The following is a 16,672-nucleotide window of genomic DNA, read 5'->3' on the forward strand; positions in this document are numbered from 1 at the left end:
GCCTCTTTGTACACATGTTTTATCTGTAAAGCTATCCTATGATTCAGTCCGAATATTTCTAAGTAACCGACGCCCACCCAGCATAGCTGGCAATTTACAAAGCAACTTGGGCGCTAAAACGCGTGTCGTATCGAAGAAAAGCCGCAGGGGGACAAGTGGATGCTAACTTGGCAAGGAGGTGGCACCTCAGCTGCAGCTTCCTTTAGTTCTTCTCATTTCAGCTGGCAGAAGGATACTGTAGTAATTATCTTCAATCTTGTGGGCATTTGCGCGACACTATGGCCACCGACAGATCCGGTAGTAAGTAACGTCTGCCCTGACCGACGATGGGGTCACGAATTACCGGCGATTCCCGGTCGCCCACTGCTGCCAGCCTGTCAACAGCCACGGAGACGGCGACAGCAGGCGAGCCAGGAGTTGGAGATTCCCTCCGATCAGACGGCTACAAATCTATTTCCACTCCATCCGACGGCTCCGATCCCTAAACCTAGTTTAGGTCGGAATTACGGTCACCGACGGATCCCGTAATTAAATGCCATTTATCCGCAATATACTGTCATCACTTTACCAATAATCACTAATAAAACAAGACTCCTCTCCAACCCCACCCCAAACCCTCAAAAAAAAAAAAAAAAAAACCACTAATAAAAGAAAGCAAGAAAGAGAAAGAGAAAGATGGAGGGGGAGGAGTGCAAGGAAAGGCGAGAGAGAGAGCGGAAGAGGGGAGAAAGGGGAAAGTAGGATCGGGTGGGGGGAGGAGAGAACCGATCGGTGGTTCTTTAGCTCGGATGATGCGAAGAGATTGCTGCTGAGTGGAAGATATCCCTCTCTCCTTTTCTTTCTTGATCTCTCCGATTTGGGATGTTCTTCTGAAGATCTGGTGAAAGAACCGAAGGAAGAGGAGGGTTTTCTGATCCAAGGGAAAATGGCAGCCAATGCAGGAATGGTGGCGGGCTCGCACAAGAGGAACGAGTTCGTGATGATCCGGCACGAAGGAGAAGCCGGGGTACGTGTTTCTTATATGCACATTCGGTTTCTTTTGTCTTAAAGATCCTTTCTTTCCCGTTTTCTTAGACATCCTTTTGCTAGTCTGGTGTCTGGATCCGCTGGTGGACTTAGTGTTACTGGGGTTTGACTTGGAATTCTTGCTCCTCTTTGTGGATTTTGGTAATGGCTTCTGGTTAGATCGGTTAGATCGGGAGAAACACCTTTGATGCGACTGAATTTGGACTTCTTGTTCGTTTTCGTTAAGATTAGTTGGAATAACCAGGTGTCTACAGGCATCAGCTGAATTTCTTGATAGATTTCTGGACCGGTGGTTTGTGAATTTGCAATTCAATTAAAGTTGACGGTTTTCTTCTTTGTGTTCATGGTTTTAACCGTGTATTGCTAATATTGAGCTTCATCTTTTCTGTATTTTACAAGCAGTTTGTGGTTTTCAGTCAGATTTCATAGTTAACGTCATCTTTTTGAAAGTTCTCGCCTTATTCATGCTGCATTTGTACATTCATGGCTTCTTGCTCTTTCAATAGAGATCTTTGTATCTCTTCTACCAGAAGAAAGAGATCTTTGTATATCTGCTTGATTTTGCATAGTTTGTTCTCATGTCTTCTTGTATTTCTTGGTGGATGCTATAGGACTGGATGCCGGCACAAAAGTTTGAAATTGTCACAATTTTTTTCAAGAAATTGTCAGATCTCTGTCCCTTTGCTGCTCCCGTTTGATTACAATATCGAGCATGTTCTGTTGAATCTACTCTTCTCCCTACTTCATATGCAATAACCTCATTGTAACATTTAGATTGGCACGCCAATCGTGGGTTTTATTTTGAGATATTTACTGTTATGTGAGGTCTACTGCAACCTCTAGGAATTCTTGTGTAGTTGCTGGAGAGTGGTGCATCATTTAACTTTTCTGTTGCAAAGTACATTCTGTTTGAAACTAAAAATCAAGATGGTTTAAACTTTAAAGTCTGTATTCTGTATGCATGGATATGCATATATGCATAAACACAACATGTGTCTGTATACATGTATATGCATGCGTTTACACTTATACACACACACATATATGCATTCAGACTTATTTATATATATCTGTGTGCATGCATCTGTTAATTTTCTGATTTTTCTTCTTCTTATCTTCTTGGACTTGCACATATGTCAGTGGTATTTTCGATATATGCTTAAGTTGAAGGTTATATGTTTGATGTATTTTCTGATATGTGGTGGCTGTATGAAAATGCGTATTGCTTCATTCAATTTGTTGATCTAATTTTATTCCTGTTGAACATGCAGCCTAAGCCCCTTAAAAACCTGAACGGCCAAGTATGTCAGATCTGTGGTGATACTGTTGGGCCTACGGTGACTGGTGATGTTTTTGTTGCTTGCAATGAGTGTGCTTTCCCAGTTTGTCGCCCTTGTTATGAATATGAGCGTAAAGATGGAAACCAGTCTTGCCCTCAATGCAAGACTAGGTACAAGAGACATAAAGGTCAGCTTGTTGCTTGTAATAGATGCATTCTCTGTGTTTTTGGTCTATTTAAGAGTAATGTTTCCAGTTTCTAAGAGGCTTTTAAGTAAATAAAATAAGGCCTCATGACGTGCTTCAATGGATTTGATGTTGAGGTCCGTCATTCAATATCGATCTTACTATTTATAGCCTATATGGTGTTGCAGGTAGTCCTCGAGTCGAGGGAGATGATGAAGAGGATGATGTTGATGATTTGGACAATGAGTTCAATTACACGCAAGGCACTGGCAAGACAATGCATCAGTGGCAGCTGCAAGGCCAGGGAGAAGATGTTGATTTATCTTCATCTTCTAGGCACGAGCCTCAGCATTGTATTCCACGTCTGACCAATGGACAGCAGGTAGACCCAAAAAACAAAGATCATTGTTGGAACTATGATATTGTTTGCTTGAATTGGGAGCTACCTTTAATATCTTAGGTCTTATGTGCTACTCAGCAATTGCTGGAGCATTCACATGGTTGACTGAGGAATTGTATACATTCAATCTTGCTGAATTAGTGGGACATGTTAAGAACCGTCAATTAGAAGTCAATTACGGTACATTATCATTCCATTGTATAATTTAATATAAATAAGCTTTTAAGAAATGCTTTTTTTTTTTTACAAACTGAAAATCTGGAGAATGCTTAGAGAATCTTATTTTAAGAAATTCCTATAGAGAAGTTTGAATTTTAATGATTTAGGAAATCGTTTTAATAAGGAAAGTCAGCATGTCTGTTGATTTGGAGACTATTATAGTATATTTTGTGTAAAAAGAGTCTTGGTCTGATAGTAGATTGGATTAGAAAGGTTTTTGATCTGTTTGGTCAATTAGGACTGTACTTTGGAGTGATTTGTGTCTTTTTATATAAGGTGCAGGGGAAATCTAAAAATTGTATGCGATCGTGGCGATTGATTTTTCAAAAAAGAATTTCTTCTGTTGGATTAAACCTCTCTATCCTTCTCCCTCTTCCTTCTTACTGTTGTCCTCTTCCTTTTACTTTTCCTCTTTACTTTTTCCCTTTAGTTTGAATTGTGTACAGTTTTTTTTGGTCTCTATGCATATTTATCTATGTTACTTTGTCTAGCCAAGTGGCTCTCTTTTATTTTTTGTGTTATTTCTTTGTTATTTAATAAAACTATGCTGCTTTTCATAAATGGAATCGTGGAAATACCTAGCACGTCAGTCTGAAAAACATCTGATACTTATACCATGTTACCTTCTCCTAGCCTTAAACGCTATATCCAATCCTTTCAGGTTTCTGGTGAAATACCTGATGCTACACCAGATCGTCACTCAATTCGAAGTCCATCATCAGGTTATGTGGATCCAAGCCAGCCAGGTACCTTTTTTTTTCAAAAAAAAAAATCCTGTTGATGAAGTTTTTCAATGCATATGCTTCCCAATCAATTTGACTTCCTGTTTCTCTTAATGTGTTATGTGTTGTGAATGCAGTTCCGGTAAGAATTGTGGATCCCTCAAAGGACTTGAACTCATATGGTCTTGGAAGTGTTGACTGGAAGGAAAGAGTCGAAGGTTGGAAACTCAAACAAGAGAAAAATATGATGCAGATGACCAATAAATACACTGATGGGAAAGGAGATATAGAAGGAACTGGTTCGAATGGCGACGATCTGCAAATGTATGATCCGACTAGTCCCTGCTTTGACTCTTTTGTTTCTCTTTCATGTTTTTGTCCTGCTTTTGCCAAGAGGTTTGCATAGATGTCAGATTTCATGGTTAAAAAAAAAGCTATCTGATGTACCTCAAATTTGATCAGATACAATATGGTCTGGTTTTGGGTAGTTGGCGTCTGGACAAGCAATTTTAGTTTAGTGATTTACTTCTATGTGTTCTTAAGTTTTTCAACAAAATATATTAAAAGTAAGAAAATCTTGACTTTTTTGTTCGCATGTTCATATTTTTCACTTCTTTGTATTATTTTCATTAATTTTACCTTTTTGACTGAAACTGCTGGAAGTTTTATGTTTGATAATTCATTATCATAACAAGAACATGGCTTCTGAATTGAACCCTGATGCAGATGCAATTAAAGTACGATTTGTCATTGGAAACTGAGTAACAATCTAAGCTTAACTTGCTATAATTGCAGGTCCTTTTTAAATTCGTATGTGCTCCCAATTGTTTGAACTTATATGCCATAGAAATGTCTCTTTTTGAACTTGTTCCCTTCTATACCTTGACCAAAGTTTCATAATTACCATTTTTGGTGTCTAAACATCATGCATTCCAAGTTTTTGTCGTTTCTTTCAACTTACAGAATCTTGTATCCATGAAAACTGGTGCTTGTTGTGTGATGCTTCCAGCAGATATAAGGAAGCTTTTATGGCTCTGATACTCATCATTTTTTGCAGGGCTGATGATGCTCGTCAACCTCTGAGCCGCATAGTGCCTATTCCTTCTAACCAACTCAACCTTTATCGTTTGGTGATCATTCTCCGGCTCATCATTTTGTGTTTCTTCTTCCAGTATCGTGTCACTCATTCGGTTCCAGATGCTTATCCATTGTGGCTAACATCCGTCATATGTGAGATTTGGTTTGCTTTGTCATGGCTTCTGGATCAATTCCCAAAATGGTATCCAATCAATCGTGAAACATACCTTGACAGACTTGCACTAAGGTCGGTTTTATTGTTATTATTCTTGTCCTTTAGAATATGGTGTGTTAAGCAAGTTAAATGTTACGGAAGCACCTTGTACTGATTCTTTCAATACATTTACCTCAGATATGATAGGGAGGGAGAACCTTCACAGTTATCTCCGATTGATATTTTTGTCAGTACAGTGGATCCCATGAAAGAACCACCTCTTATAACTGCCAATACAGTGTTGTCTATCCTTGCTGTGGACTACCCTGTTGACAAAGTTTCATGCTATGTTTCTGATGATGGTTCAGCAATGCTGACATTTGAAGCACTCTCAGAAACTGCAGAATTTGCTAGAAAATGGGTGCCCTTTTGCAAGAAGCACAATATTGAACCCAGGGCTCCTGAGTTTTATTTTGCCCAAAAGATAGATTACTTGAAGGACAAAATACAACCTTCATTTGTTAAAGAACGCCGAGCAATGAAGGTAAACTTGGAAACTATATTGTTATTGTTGGATAAATATCCTCGAAGAATCTGTTTTAAAAATGTGTTAAACCGTGAAGTGGTTCATTTCAGAGAGAGTATGAGGAGTTCAAAGTACGGATAAATGCTCTTGTTGCCAAAGCACAGAAAACCCCAGAGGAAGGTTGGACGATGCAGGATGGCACTCCTTGGCCTGGAAATAATCCAAGAGATCACCCTGGCATGATCCAGGTGCATCATCATTTTCATGACATTCCATTGCCATCATTTCACATTTCATTTGTCTGACCCCTTTTTTCTTAAAAATGCAGGTCTTTTTAGGGCACAGTGGAGGGCTTGATACAGATGGAAATGAGCTACCTAGACTCGTCTATGTTTCCCGTGAGAAGAGACCAGGATTCCAGCATCACAAAAAGGCTGGTGCAATGAATGCTTTGGTTTGTATCCTCTGATCTATATTGGCTTATACAATCACATATGTTCTCATAGTTTATCTGCTAATAGTGGTCTCGTGTCTGTAATTTTTCTGGTGTTGGTCAGATTCGGGTATCTGCTGTTTTAACCAATGGTGCCTATCTTCTAAATGTGGATTGTGATCATTACTTCAACAACAGCAAAGCTCTTCGTGAAGCAATGTGTTTCATGATGGATCCTGCGCTGGGAAAGAAGACATGCTATGTGCAGTTTCCTCAAAGATTTGATGGCATTGACTTGCATGATCGATATGCCAATCGCAACATTGTGTTTTTCGATGTAAGAATTCACATACATGATATGTGCATCGGACCTGGTAGAATGAATTAACTTCTTACCAAACTTACATTTTTGCAGATCAACTTGAAAGGCTTAGATGGCATTCAGGGCCCTGTTTATGTGGGAACAGGTTGCTGTTTTAACAGGCAGGCCTTGTATGGTTATGATCCTGTACTGACTGAGGCTGATTTGGAACCAAACATAGTCTTTAAGAGTTGTTGTGGTTCAAGAAAGAAGGGAAAGACTGGGAACAAGAGTTACATTGATAAAAAACGGGCAGTTAAGAGGACTGAATCCACCATTCCTATCTTCAATATGGAAGACATGGAGGAGGGAGTAGAAGGTAAGGATTTGATGCATATAGTATTTCTAATTTAAATGTTTCAAAGGATCTGAAACAGATTTCCTCCAAGGATTTGATGCATATAGTATTTCTAATTTAAATGTTTCAAAGGATCTGAAACAGATTTCCTCCAAATGTCTGAGTTAAGTGTGCATGAATCATGATCTTACATTTGCCTATAGCTTCTTTTTTACATTAGATAATTACACACATGAAAGGTCTATCAAGATATAATATTTATTGTTTTAGGATATGGCTGAATCTTAGCCATTTTATGTAGATTGTTGGTGAAGTTTCTAAGCCTAATACCTTTTTTTTTTGATGTTTTAATTTTTATTAGGATTATCTTGATTCTTCTGACCTTTCTTCAAGCTTGAAGCAAAGTGTGATAATTCTGTGAGGTTATTCAATATGAACCTCGGCAATTAAAAAATGACTCTTGCAAATCCAACTGAACACTTCTTCCCAGTTCTGTGAAATTTTCTTAACCTCTCATACTTCACAACATCATGATCACCCACTTGTGCATGTCTTTGCTTTTCCCTTTTCTTTATTGATTCTCCTCCAACTGTGAGTGGAAACCCAGGGGGGTAGGGGTGGGCGGAGTGATGGGATGCGGGGCGGGGTTTAAAAATATGATCAGACTGTCTGTGCTCAAATTCTGGGAAAATTATGCATGTGCCCCTCTGGCAAATTGGGCAACACCCTGTTGCCATGTATTTTGGATTTTAGGTGAGAAAATAAGGATGGAAAGCATATGTTAGTGGGGGTTGAAGGACTTATTTGGCCAACTGATTGATTAGGTTGGGGGGGGGGGATTTAAAAATATGATCAGATTGTCTGTACTCAAATTCTGGGAAAATTATGCATGTGCCCCTCTGGCAAATTGGGCAACACCCTGTTGCCTTGTATTTTGGATTTTAGGTGAGAAAATAAGGATGGAAAGCATATGTTAGTGGGGGTTGAAGGACTTATTTGGCCTATTGATTGATTGTTGTACTATTAATCTCATTTTAGAGGAAAGCAAAGCATTGCAACTAGGTGGGTGATACTTGTGTTAAAGAAATTTGGATTGCATATTTTGGTGCTATGCAATAATTTCTGTCTAGGTGCTTGCATTGCATATTAGACTTTAGTGGAAGGGAGCGCAATAATGGTGCGGAATCTGGAGAAGATTGGCAGAAACTGTTTTCTGTGTTAAGAGTTTGGGGTGGGGGGTGGGGGGGAGGTTGATTTTTTTTCTGAACCCATTCTTTGTTTGTGCTAAAAAGCAAGTAGAGTATGGGAAGTTAATGGGATCTTCCTCCTAGAGAACAAGAAGTTTGATAGTGTTTCATTGTTTTTTCTTTTTCAAAATGAAAGGAACCAATGGAGGAGTGTGTACAGTAAAATGAAAAGAAAGCAAAAGGTTATTAGGTTTCATTATGCTGATACTTGTTTCTATTAAGTAATTGATACCTTTCTGGAATCCTGATCCTCCCTTTCACCTTATTATGATCACAATTTTTGTGATCCTTACCATATTATGTGCCACTTCTGAATAATATGCTTAGAAAGTCTTATTTTTTGGTTTTAGTGTGCCAACCATCAAATTATCGATCAATATTTTGAAAACTAACCAATATTTTTACTGTAAATATTATGGTTGGATATTTCACTATCAAATATCTACCACCATCAATGTGATATTTGCAATTTTAGGTTATGAAGACGAGAGATCATTGCTTATGTCTCAGAAGAGCTTGGAGAAACGGTTTGGTCAGTCACCAATTTTCATTGCGTCCACCTTCATGGAGCAGGGGGGTATACCACCATCTACAAATCCAGCTTCTTTGCTAAAGGAAGCCATCCATGTTATTAGCTGTGGTTATGAGGATAAGACTGAATGGGGTAAAGAGGTTAGCTGCCATAACATCTGATCTTGTTTCTTTGTCAGGATTATGTTACTGGAAATGACAGCCTAAGCTTGCTTTTTTTTTTCCCAGATTGGTTGGATATATGGTTCAGTTACTGAGGATATTCTTACTGGATTTAAGATGCATGCACGGGGATGGATCTCAATTTATTGCATGCCACCCCGCCCTGCATTCAAGGGTTCTGCCCCCATCAATCTTTCTGATCGTCTTAACCAGGTGCTTCGGTGGGCCTTGGGATCAATTGAGATCCTGCTTAGTAGACATTGCCCTATATGGTATGGTTATAATGGGAGGTTGAGGCTTCTGGAGAGGGTAGCATACATCAACACCATAGTTTATCCAATCACATCCATCCCACTGATTGCTTACTGTGTGCTTCCAGCTATCTGCCTTCTCACAGGAAAATTCATCATTCCGGAGGTCAGTCGCCCTTTGTTTAGCATCAACTTTTACCCTTTCATATTTATGCCCATGTCTTTGCATTATTTCTATGCATTATATTTGTTCTCTTATGTCTATGGCATTACGTGGCTTAATGACTGTTAGAACAAATAATCTAGTAATCAAAATGTGCCGTTTCATATGATCCAGTGCATCGCAATATTTGATCGATAAGGAAAAATATTGATCTAATTGCAATTTGCAGATCTATATTCCTTATATACAATCTGTCATTTACAGTTGTCTTACAATTTAGGAATTTTGTAGGGTGCTTCTTGATTATATGTGCTTATACCATGGCCGACAAAGTGGGTCCCTTTACCCACTAATTGGCTCTCTAGATCTCATAGCACACCCCTCTTGCCTATTGTCTTGGCTAGGATTTTGGTGAAAGTTCTTATGAGATCTTGGAAGGTTGGCATCAAGTTGTCACTCATATGGCCTTCTCAACTTATATGACATTAAGTTGTCACTCATATAGCCTTCTCAACTTATCTGTGATCCATAGCCAACCCTTCATTTTGTAGGGTAAGTTTTGGAAGACAATGACGATGGCGGTAATATCTTGGTAGTGCCTTTTCTGAACCTCAGCATATGCTATTATATCAAGGTTCTTTGAGCTGGCAAATAAGATGGGCTGCTTTTTCCTTGACTTAGAGGTTGCAGTCTTTGGAAGTATCATCTTTTGGCCTGTTCCATGATAGGATTTATGAAATTTGGCTGGATGGAAGAAAATGCATCCTCCATGTCCGTTTGTTCATTTGTTTATATATCCATCTGTCCATGTTTATGCATGGATGGTTTGGTTGGTGTGGGGGTGAGGGGAGGGTGCCAATTCTCCTCGCTAGCCCCATGTTTTTCAGCCTTAGCTCTTACTGCTATGGTTATGCTGATAGTAGGAGAAAATATTTCACTTGGTAAGATACGAGTTGTAGGAAATATTGCTTGATTAATTAGATACTATTAATAAGGAGGGGAGATCAGTTGGTGCCCAATGACCTTCAGAATTACATAAAAGAATTGGAATGCAAAATCTTGCAAGTAGTTGTCAACTTCTGGGTGACATTTGAGATGGGGATGCTGACGAATCTTTGAGCACTGGCTACTTAAAAGGAGAGTTGCTATTGCAAACTATTTTAAACTTGTCGAGGAAGTGTGCTGCGGGATAGTTCGTCTGAAAAGAATCTTCTTGATGAGGAGTCTAATCTATAGGTAAATCTGTTAGTACTCGAGATGCAGAGTTTGTCTTTGTCCTTCATGAGATTAAAGGTATTTAGTGTGGAGGACCTGCATGTCAATTAGGAGGCCATTACCTTGGCCAATACTGTTGCTCAAGGGTGTGCGTGCCTTTAGTAACATTTTCTCCTTCCTCATAGTTTTGGGGAGCTTTTCGCTGTTTCCTGTTAATTTTCTTCATAAAATACTTATTATTAGAAGGAAGTTTGTCAAAATTTTAATGAATAAATATCGTTCTGCAATGATTTATGGACTTATTTTCTCGCTCTCTGGTGTGATTTGTATTTTTAATGTTTGACGAAATTGAGGAAATTCTCTGGGCTTCTGAATCGGATGACAGCATTGTCCTATGACTTGTTGCAGATATTTTCCTATGGCGTGCATATATTTTTTAAACAGAAAAAGTTCTAATCTTCAAGTTGTGCATCACCTCATACAGTGCATCTTCTTGTGTTCCTCTTTTTTCCCGTTAGTGGGTCATTGTCTGTTTGACACTTTGCATCTACTACAAGTCAGCATATATGCCATAAAAAGTAACCGAGGACTCTAGACCTATAGATATGATGCAGAGATGGAATTGCCCCTCCTGAATTGTATCTTCATGTCATTTGCTATTCTTTTTAATGCTGACTTTGATATTCATCTTGTTCCTAGATTGACTACAATTTGATGCAGGAGTTATTGCAATTGGTTTTCATGTATTAAAAGAATGTACATTGATTGCTGATAGCCATGGGCAATTCCAAAAAAAAAAAAAAAGAAGTCACATGACATGCGTGGTTAAGTTGAATGTCTTGGCCTAAAGGATTTCTTTACTACAAACTTGCTAATGCACACAAAGGTGCAGTAATAATACAACCCACTGTAAAATTCAGTTTTGGGGTTGAGAAATGCAAATCAAAACTGTGGGATATTGTTTTAGGAGTGACTTGATACATGGACAAGAGACCTCCAAAATCATGTTATTGTTGCAATAGGCATTTCAGGCATATCGATTATATCAAATGTTTCATATTTGCGTTTTTATGTGATTGCAAAGTTGTCTCCTTACATAGCAATCTACATTTCTTTTATGTGCTTGTATCTTGCATAACTAGTTAAATGCGTGTCCGTTGAATTTATCCTTGACGTCATCCCAACATCTGGTGTAGCATATGTAAGTCAGGCCTCTAAACTTTTGATCCTGCTATGGATTATGCAGATAAGCAACTATGCAGGCATGTGGTTCATTCTGCTCTTCGTCTCAATCTTTGCAACTGGAATTTTGGAGCTTAGGTGGAGTGGTGTGGGAATTGAAGACTGGTGGAGGAATGAGCAGTTTTGGGTAATTGGTGGCACCTCAGCTCATCTATTCGCTGTCTTCCAAGGACTGCTGAAGGTGTTGGCCGGGATCGACACCAACTTCACTGTTACATCAAAGGCATCAGATGATGACGGGGACTTTGCTGAGCTGTATGTGTTTAAGTGGACAAGCCTCCTCATTCCTCCGACCACTGTGCTAGTTGTGAACTTGGTGGGGATGGTTGCAGGTGTTTCATACGCTATCAACAGTGGATACCAATCGTGGGGTCCACTATTTGGGAAACTATTCTTCTCCATATGGGTGATAGTTCACCTCTATCCCTTCCTCAAAGGTCTCTTGGGTCGGACAAATAGAACACCAACCATTGTCATTGTCTGGTCCATCCTCCTTGCTTCCATCTTCTCATTGCTGTGGGTGCGTATCGATCCTTTCACCTCTCCCACCCAGAAGGCTGCTACTATGGGACAGTGTGGTGTCAACTGTTGATTCTTCTTTAAGAGATACGTTTTCTTTTCTTTTTCTTTTCTTCTTCTTTTTTTGGTGCAAAAGTTCAGCTCGCTGGCTCCCTCAATATCAGTAAGAAAAGATCTAATAGTGTAAGAAGACTGAAAAGTTTCAATGTTTTAGCTATATTATGTTTGTTTCGCACGGATGGTGTCATTGGCACCATACTGCATTGGTGAAGCTGGTGTCTTGTGAATACAAAATCCCCCTTTTTGTGTAGCATATAATTGGTCTTGTCAGGGACGCTGTACGAATGCGATGGAACCCTTGTTATTTATATGAGTATGTCGTGATTATATTTCGTGGCATGATGTGATCTGTCTTATGTTAGAATGTCATTTCTCAAAAAAACAATATCTAAATAACATAAAGAGTCCACATCTGGTGAATACTGTCACCATATATGACGGGATTTGCGTCATGTATTACTAAATCATCATTAGCTTATGGGATTTCGACATGCAGGGGCCAAAAGCCAACTCCAATTTAAGTCAGGACTCAAGATTATCGTCTTTGTGTGCGCAAGATGATGGTTTCGGTGGTGCAAACCTGAGATGAAAGGGAAGATGGATTTTCCCATCTTTAATGTCGAATAGTTAAGGGATGCTTTCGGCAAACAACATCCAAAAGAACATGCTAGCATTTACCACTGCTGAAGCTAAAATGGAGGTCGCAATGTCTAAACAGCTCCAAGTATAACCTTGCGTGTAAGTTTGCCTTGCATCTCAATTATTAGCCATGCAACAAACTTGCACCAGCCAGTAACATGGTCCAGCTCATGACCAAGGACTTTGTTACAACTTCGAACCTGACCCAGCTTTCACGGCAGTCGGCTTGACTTGCTAGCCATCTCATGTAAATAAGGAAAAGCCAAAAAAACCAAACACAAAGGGCATGACGAAAACAAGTTGGGGCCCCGTTGTCCCCGTCATTAAAAAAAAGAGAGTAGACTACACGACTCCTACTACTACACGACTACACGCCTTTATTAAGCAAACGCGAGAGACACTCCAGGGCACAAGAAAACATAGTTCTGGTGCCTACAACAACATCTAATGAAAGCTCTGCCCCCTTGACTCACTAATTATTCATGCACATGGGATATGCGGCTCCTCCTTGACATGAATGGCTGATGGGAGGCATTGCACCTTCTGCTGCTGCTGCTGTTGCTGCTTCATGAGACTCACTCTTTTGCACACCCTCACCGGCTCTCCGACGACTAGAGGGATCACCGGAAGGTTGTCGCAGTTGCATATTTCAATCATGAAGCCATCTGGGTCGTGAAAGAAGAGTTGGTCTACGTAGATGCCGGCCTCCTCGACTCGCCTCTGGATGTAGTTTATGCCCATCTCTTTCAGCTTCTTCTCCACTAACGCCATGCTCTCGCACTGGAAGAGAAGGACAGGACATTTCAGTCATTTCATGATGTGCGAAACATTTTTTTGGTTGGAAGACGTTTCGTGATGCGACTCTGCGAGTGTTAGGTAACGCAACAACGCAACAACAAGAAGATGCCATAAAAATGGGATGGTGATGCGAAAGCCACTAGGGGACCGTATGCAAACTCCTTAATTACCCTCTCAGAAGCTGCCCGTTTTGACGTTCGCTTCACCCGCATGCATGCATCGGACAATCTGAAGAAAAAAAAAACATGGCTGGCTCTAGAAATATGGCATCGTGATGTGACATGCATCTATCTCTAGGGCGTGGGTTTTCCCCTTTTTTTTGTGAAAAGAAAAAATATTCAATGGTAGGTTCCTCTGCAGAAATATCTTAATAAGTACTGACAAGAAAAAAAAAAAACATGGCTGGCTCTAGAAATATAGCAACGTGATGTGACATTCATCTATTTCTAGGGCGTGGGTTTTCCCCTTATTTTTGTGAAAAGAAAAAATATTCAATGGTAGGTTCCTCTTCAGAAATATCTTAAAGTACTGACATCAAGTTGTGTGCGTGTGTGTGTGTGTGTGTGTGTGTGTTATGGAGATGAACATCAAATTGTGATCCTTGATAAGTAGAAAAAGTAACTGATGTGGAAAGCGAAGCTGTCAAGAAGTCTACATCATGAATGTCCCACATTTTTAGTCTTTTTATTAGAGAGTGGAGGCAAGGCACGTTTAACGCAAATTCGGGTCGATCAAGAGCCAAAAGAAAGAAGAAAAGAAATGCCACGGCAATTATTGCCATCATCGATTATGACATCCGAACTTCATGAAATGAATTCTACCCATATGATTGCCAGTTAACATGGCAAGGAGGGATCAAGATTTCCCTACCATGCAACCAGGACAAAGCTGCTCGGCTCCATAAATAGCTAGAAATTGGTTTCCAATCTTATGTGGCATTCCACAAATGGCTCAAACCTCCGTGAAATGCCACATCGAACCAAAACTTGGTTTGAGATACTGTATGCCTCAAACGTTTCTCTCCTTTTTTTATTTTTTATTTTTGCCACCAAAACTGATCAGACAAAATTTCTCACAAATTGGCAGTGTTATGTTGTTCTTGTGATTGATTTTTACTCTGTTTTTAGATTATTCAAAAATCATAGAGAAATGAAATATTTCTTTTACCCTTCGATATACTTGGGAGAAATTGTTGGTGAAACCTTTGATCCCAAGGGCACAATTCCTTAAGGTGAGAACTTATCAGAGTGCCATGTCGCTCATCAAAAATAGCATCAAAAAATGTAAAACTCCAACAGGATCACTTCAAAATTAAGAACTTAAAGACATTATTTACTTGGAAGGAGATATGGTCATCCTTGGGATTGATCTCTGTTTTCCTCGGCATGTTCTCTGGATCTTCCGATTGCAACAAATGGATGCCAATTCCATAGTTGAACAACCTACAGGTTTAAAAACAAACAAATAAATGAAGATTAATGCAGACGCCACGCTCCACCATAAGATTGGTAAAAACATCGGAGGAAAAAAAAAATCGGAACAGAGTGTTCAACATACAGACTTTCTCATGCATTTGCTTAACCTACCATGCACCGTCGAAGTCGAAGGATCCCGGCCTCCTAACGGGGACGAAGCCAAGAACATTTTGGTAGAAATCGAGCGACATCTCAACCGATCTGCAGACAAGGGATATGTGATTCAAGGAGGTGAGAGGCAAGGCTCCGGCGTTGTGCAGCATCTTCTCTTCTGCTATCCTATCCTATCCTATCCTATCCTACTAGATAGAGAAGAATTGTTTGGATAGCGGGGAACTGGATATGGATTGCTAGCTTCACCTAGGAATTGAGAATTGAGGAGGTGGGGGGGAGCGGAATTGATGGAAGATGTTATTCTATTTTGAGGAGGTCGGGAGAATGGGTGGGTGAAACAGTGGAGACGAGAATAGCGGAGACTGGAGATAGAATAGAAATTGGGAAGCGATGGAAACTGATTGGGAGGAGGAGGTTGCGGCAACCCGCGGCAAAATATAGTGCTCGGCGATGGCTGGCCAGTCGCCACTTGCATGTCCCTGCCACGTGGCAGATGCATGCACTCCGGACACGTGGTTCCACGTTGTTGCTATCTGGAAGACTCCATGGTCAAGCAAGAAATAGGTAGAAACGTATGGCGTATGGGGACCGGATCTAGATTAGATTTCGGTTCGAACGGGCCTGGATCCAACTTGGTTAGATTTCACAAGAAGAGGAGGAGGATCCGTTCAGGTTTGTATCAAGGTGCGAACCGATCTGCCTGCAAGATCTTGTCGTGATTGTAGTAGGTATGTAGGACGACATCCCGCTTCTTAGCTCGACACGTAGACCCATTTTTGTCGGAGCTGCACCGTTCAAAATCTTATCTACAATTTAAATGTCTCATCTGCTGGATTTCGAAACAATTGGAATTTCCAAGCAGTCAGGCTTTCCAAATGTTAATGTTAGAAAACTAAAAAAAAAGACTTTTCATAATTGTATAATTTTTTTATCCCTTTTTCTTTCTTTCTTTCTTTTTCTTTTGGTTATGTTTTGAAATATTTTTCAAAGAATTAAACAAATTCTAAGAAAAAAACAACAAAATCATAGCTGCACTATGAAATCTTATATTGTGAGGACCAAATTAATTTTAAAAAAAAGAGACTGAACTTGCATCATCAACTCAACCACTAAGTCAAAAAAAAAAAAAAGTGGGTGGCTCTTGGTTAAGCTTATCCAGTTATCTTGGTCCTGCACTCTACCGGACAGGAAGGTGGTGGATGGCGTCACGACACTTTAAAATGTCTCTCTTGGCTCCTTGCTTCCTCAAGCACGCTTATTTTGGTCTCGAGGATAAGATAAGGACAACAGTTCCCTGCACCGTTCAAAGAACGGTAGCGATCGCCAATTGCTATTAATCTCAAAGCAAAAATATATACCAAAATAAAAATCTCAAACCCAAATTTTATATTAATATATAAATTCCAACTAATACAATTAGGGCATTTTGATGCTGTACTTAAATTATTAGTAGTGGGAACTGGTGAGTGATATAAGATGCAGTATCAAACAAAATGTGATTTGGATGCCATGAAGGAGGTCGGTCGCTTCCTCAATGAGACCTTTAACTCCCAACCAATACCTTGATGGCAATGTT

At 39.7% G+C, this 16,672-nt stretch overlaps 2 protein-coding genes across 2 annotated transcripts; one reads left to right on the plus strand and one right to left on the minus strand.

Moving 5' to 3' along the window:
- The first annotated feature begins 628 nt into the window (after positions 1-628).
- Positions 629-12,409, plus strand: LOC103708767 (probable cellulose synthase A catalytic subunit 1 [UDP-forming]). The gene is made up of 14 exons (XM_008793838.3): positions 629-1,006; positions 2,298-2,493; positions 2,679-2,872; positions 3,771-3,855; positions 3,969-4,155; positions 4,889-5,155; positions 5,261-5,606; positions 5,699-5,836; positions 5,917-6,042; positions 6,146-6,358; positions 6,437-6,701; positions 8,403-8,599; positions 8,687-9,037; positions 11,496-12,409. Exons 1-14 carry the CDS (start codon positions 926-928, stop codon positions 12,081-12,083), a joined length of 3,234 nt encoding a protein of 1,077 aa, XP_008792060.1. The 5' UTR covers positions 629-925; the 3' UTR covers positions 12,084-12,409.
- A 380-nt stretch (positions 12,410-12,789) lies between these two features.
- Positions 12,790-15,506, minus strand: LOC103708766. Its single transcript, XM_008793837.4, has 3 exons — positions 15,094-15,506; positions 14,844-14,949; positions 12,790-13,489 (listed from the first exon to the last, which is right to left on the minus strand). The coding sequence occupies exons 1-3, from the start codon at positions 15,243-15,245 to the stop codon at positions 13,190-13,192; spliced, it is 558 nt and encodes a 185-aa protein (XP_008792059.2). The 5' UTR covers positions 15,246-15,506; the 3' UTR covers positions 12,790-13,189.
- Positions 15,507-16,672: the final 1,166 nt, after the last annotated feature.

The sequence above is a fragment of the Phoenix dactylifera genome, chromosome 8 (assembly GCF_009389715.1).
Source record: "Phoenix dactylifera cultivar Barhee BC4 chromosome 8, palm_55x_up_171113_PBpolish2nd_filt_p, whole genome shotgun sequence".
Lineage (NCBI taxonomy): Eukaryota > Viridiplantae > Streptophyta > Magnoliopsida > Arecales > Arecaceae > Phoenix > Phoenix dactylifera.

What these genes read in the sequence shown, in the direction of transcription:
- LOC103708767 (XM_008793838.3), top strand. Translation starts at nt 926, where the DNA reads ATGGCAGCCAATGCAGGAATGGTGGCGGGCTCGCACAAGAGGAACGAG. An exon ending in GTCTGACCAATGGACAGCAG is followed by an intron (nt 2,873 to 3,770) that starts GTAGACCCAAAA and finishes CAATCCTTTCAG; the next exon opens with GTTTCTGGTGAAATACCTGA. An exon ending in GAAAATTCATCATTCCGGAG is followed by an intron (nt 9,038 to 11,495) that starts GTCAGTCGCCCT and finishes TGGATTATGCAG; the next exon opens with ATAAGCAACTATGCAGGCAT.
- LOC103708766 (XM_008793837.4), bottom strand. Translation starts at nt 15,245, where the DNA reads ATGCTGCACAACGCCGGAGCCTTGCCTCTCACCTCCTTGAATCACATA. An exon ending in TTCGACTTCGACGGTGCATG is followed by an intron (nt 14,950 to 15,093) that starts GTAGGTTAAGCA and finishes TTAAACCTGTAG; the next exon opens with GTTGTTCAACTATGGAATTG. An exon ending in ATGACCATATCTCCTTCCAA is followed by an intron (nt 13,490 to 14,843) that starts GTAAATAATGTC and finishes CTTCTCTTCCAG; the next exon opens with TGCGAGAGCATGGCGTTAGT.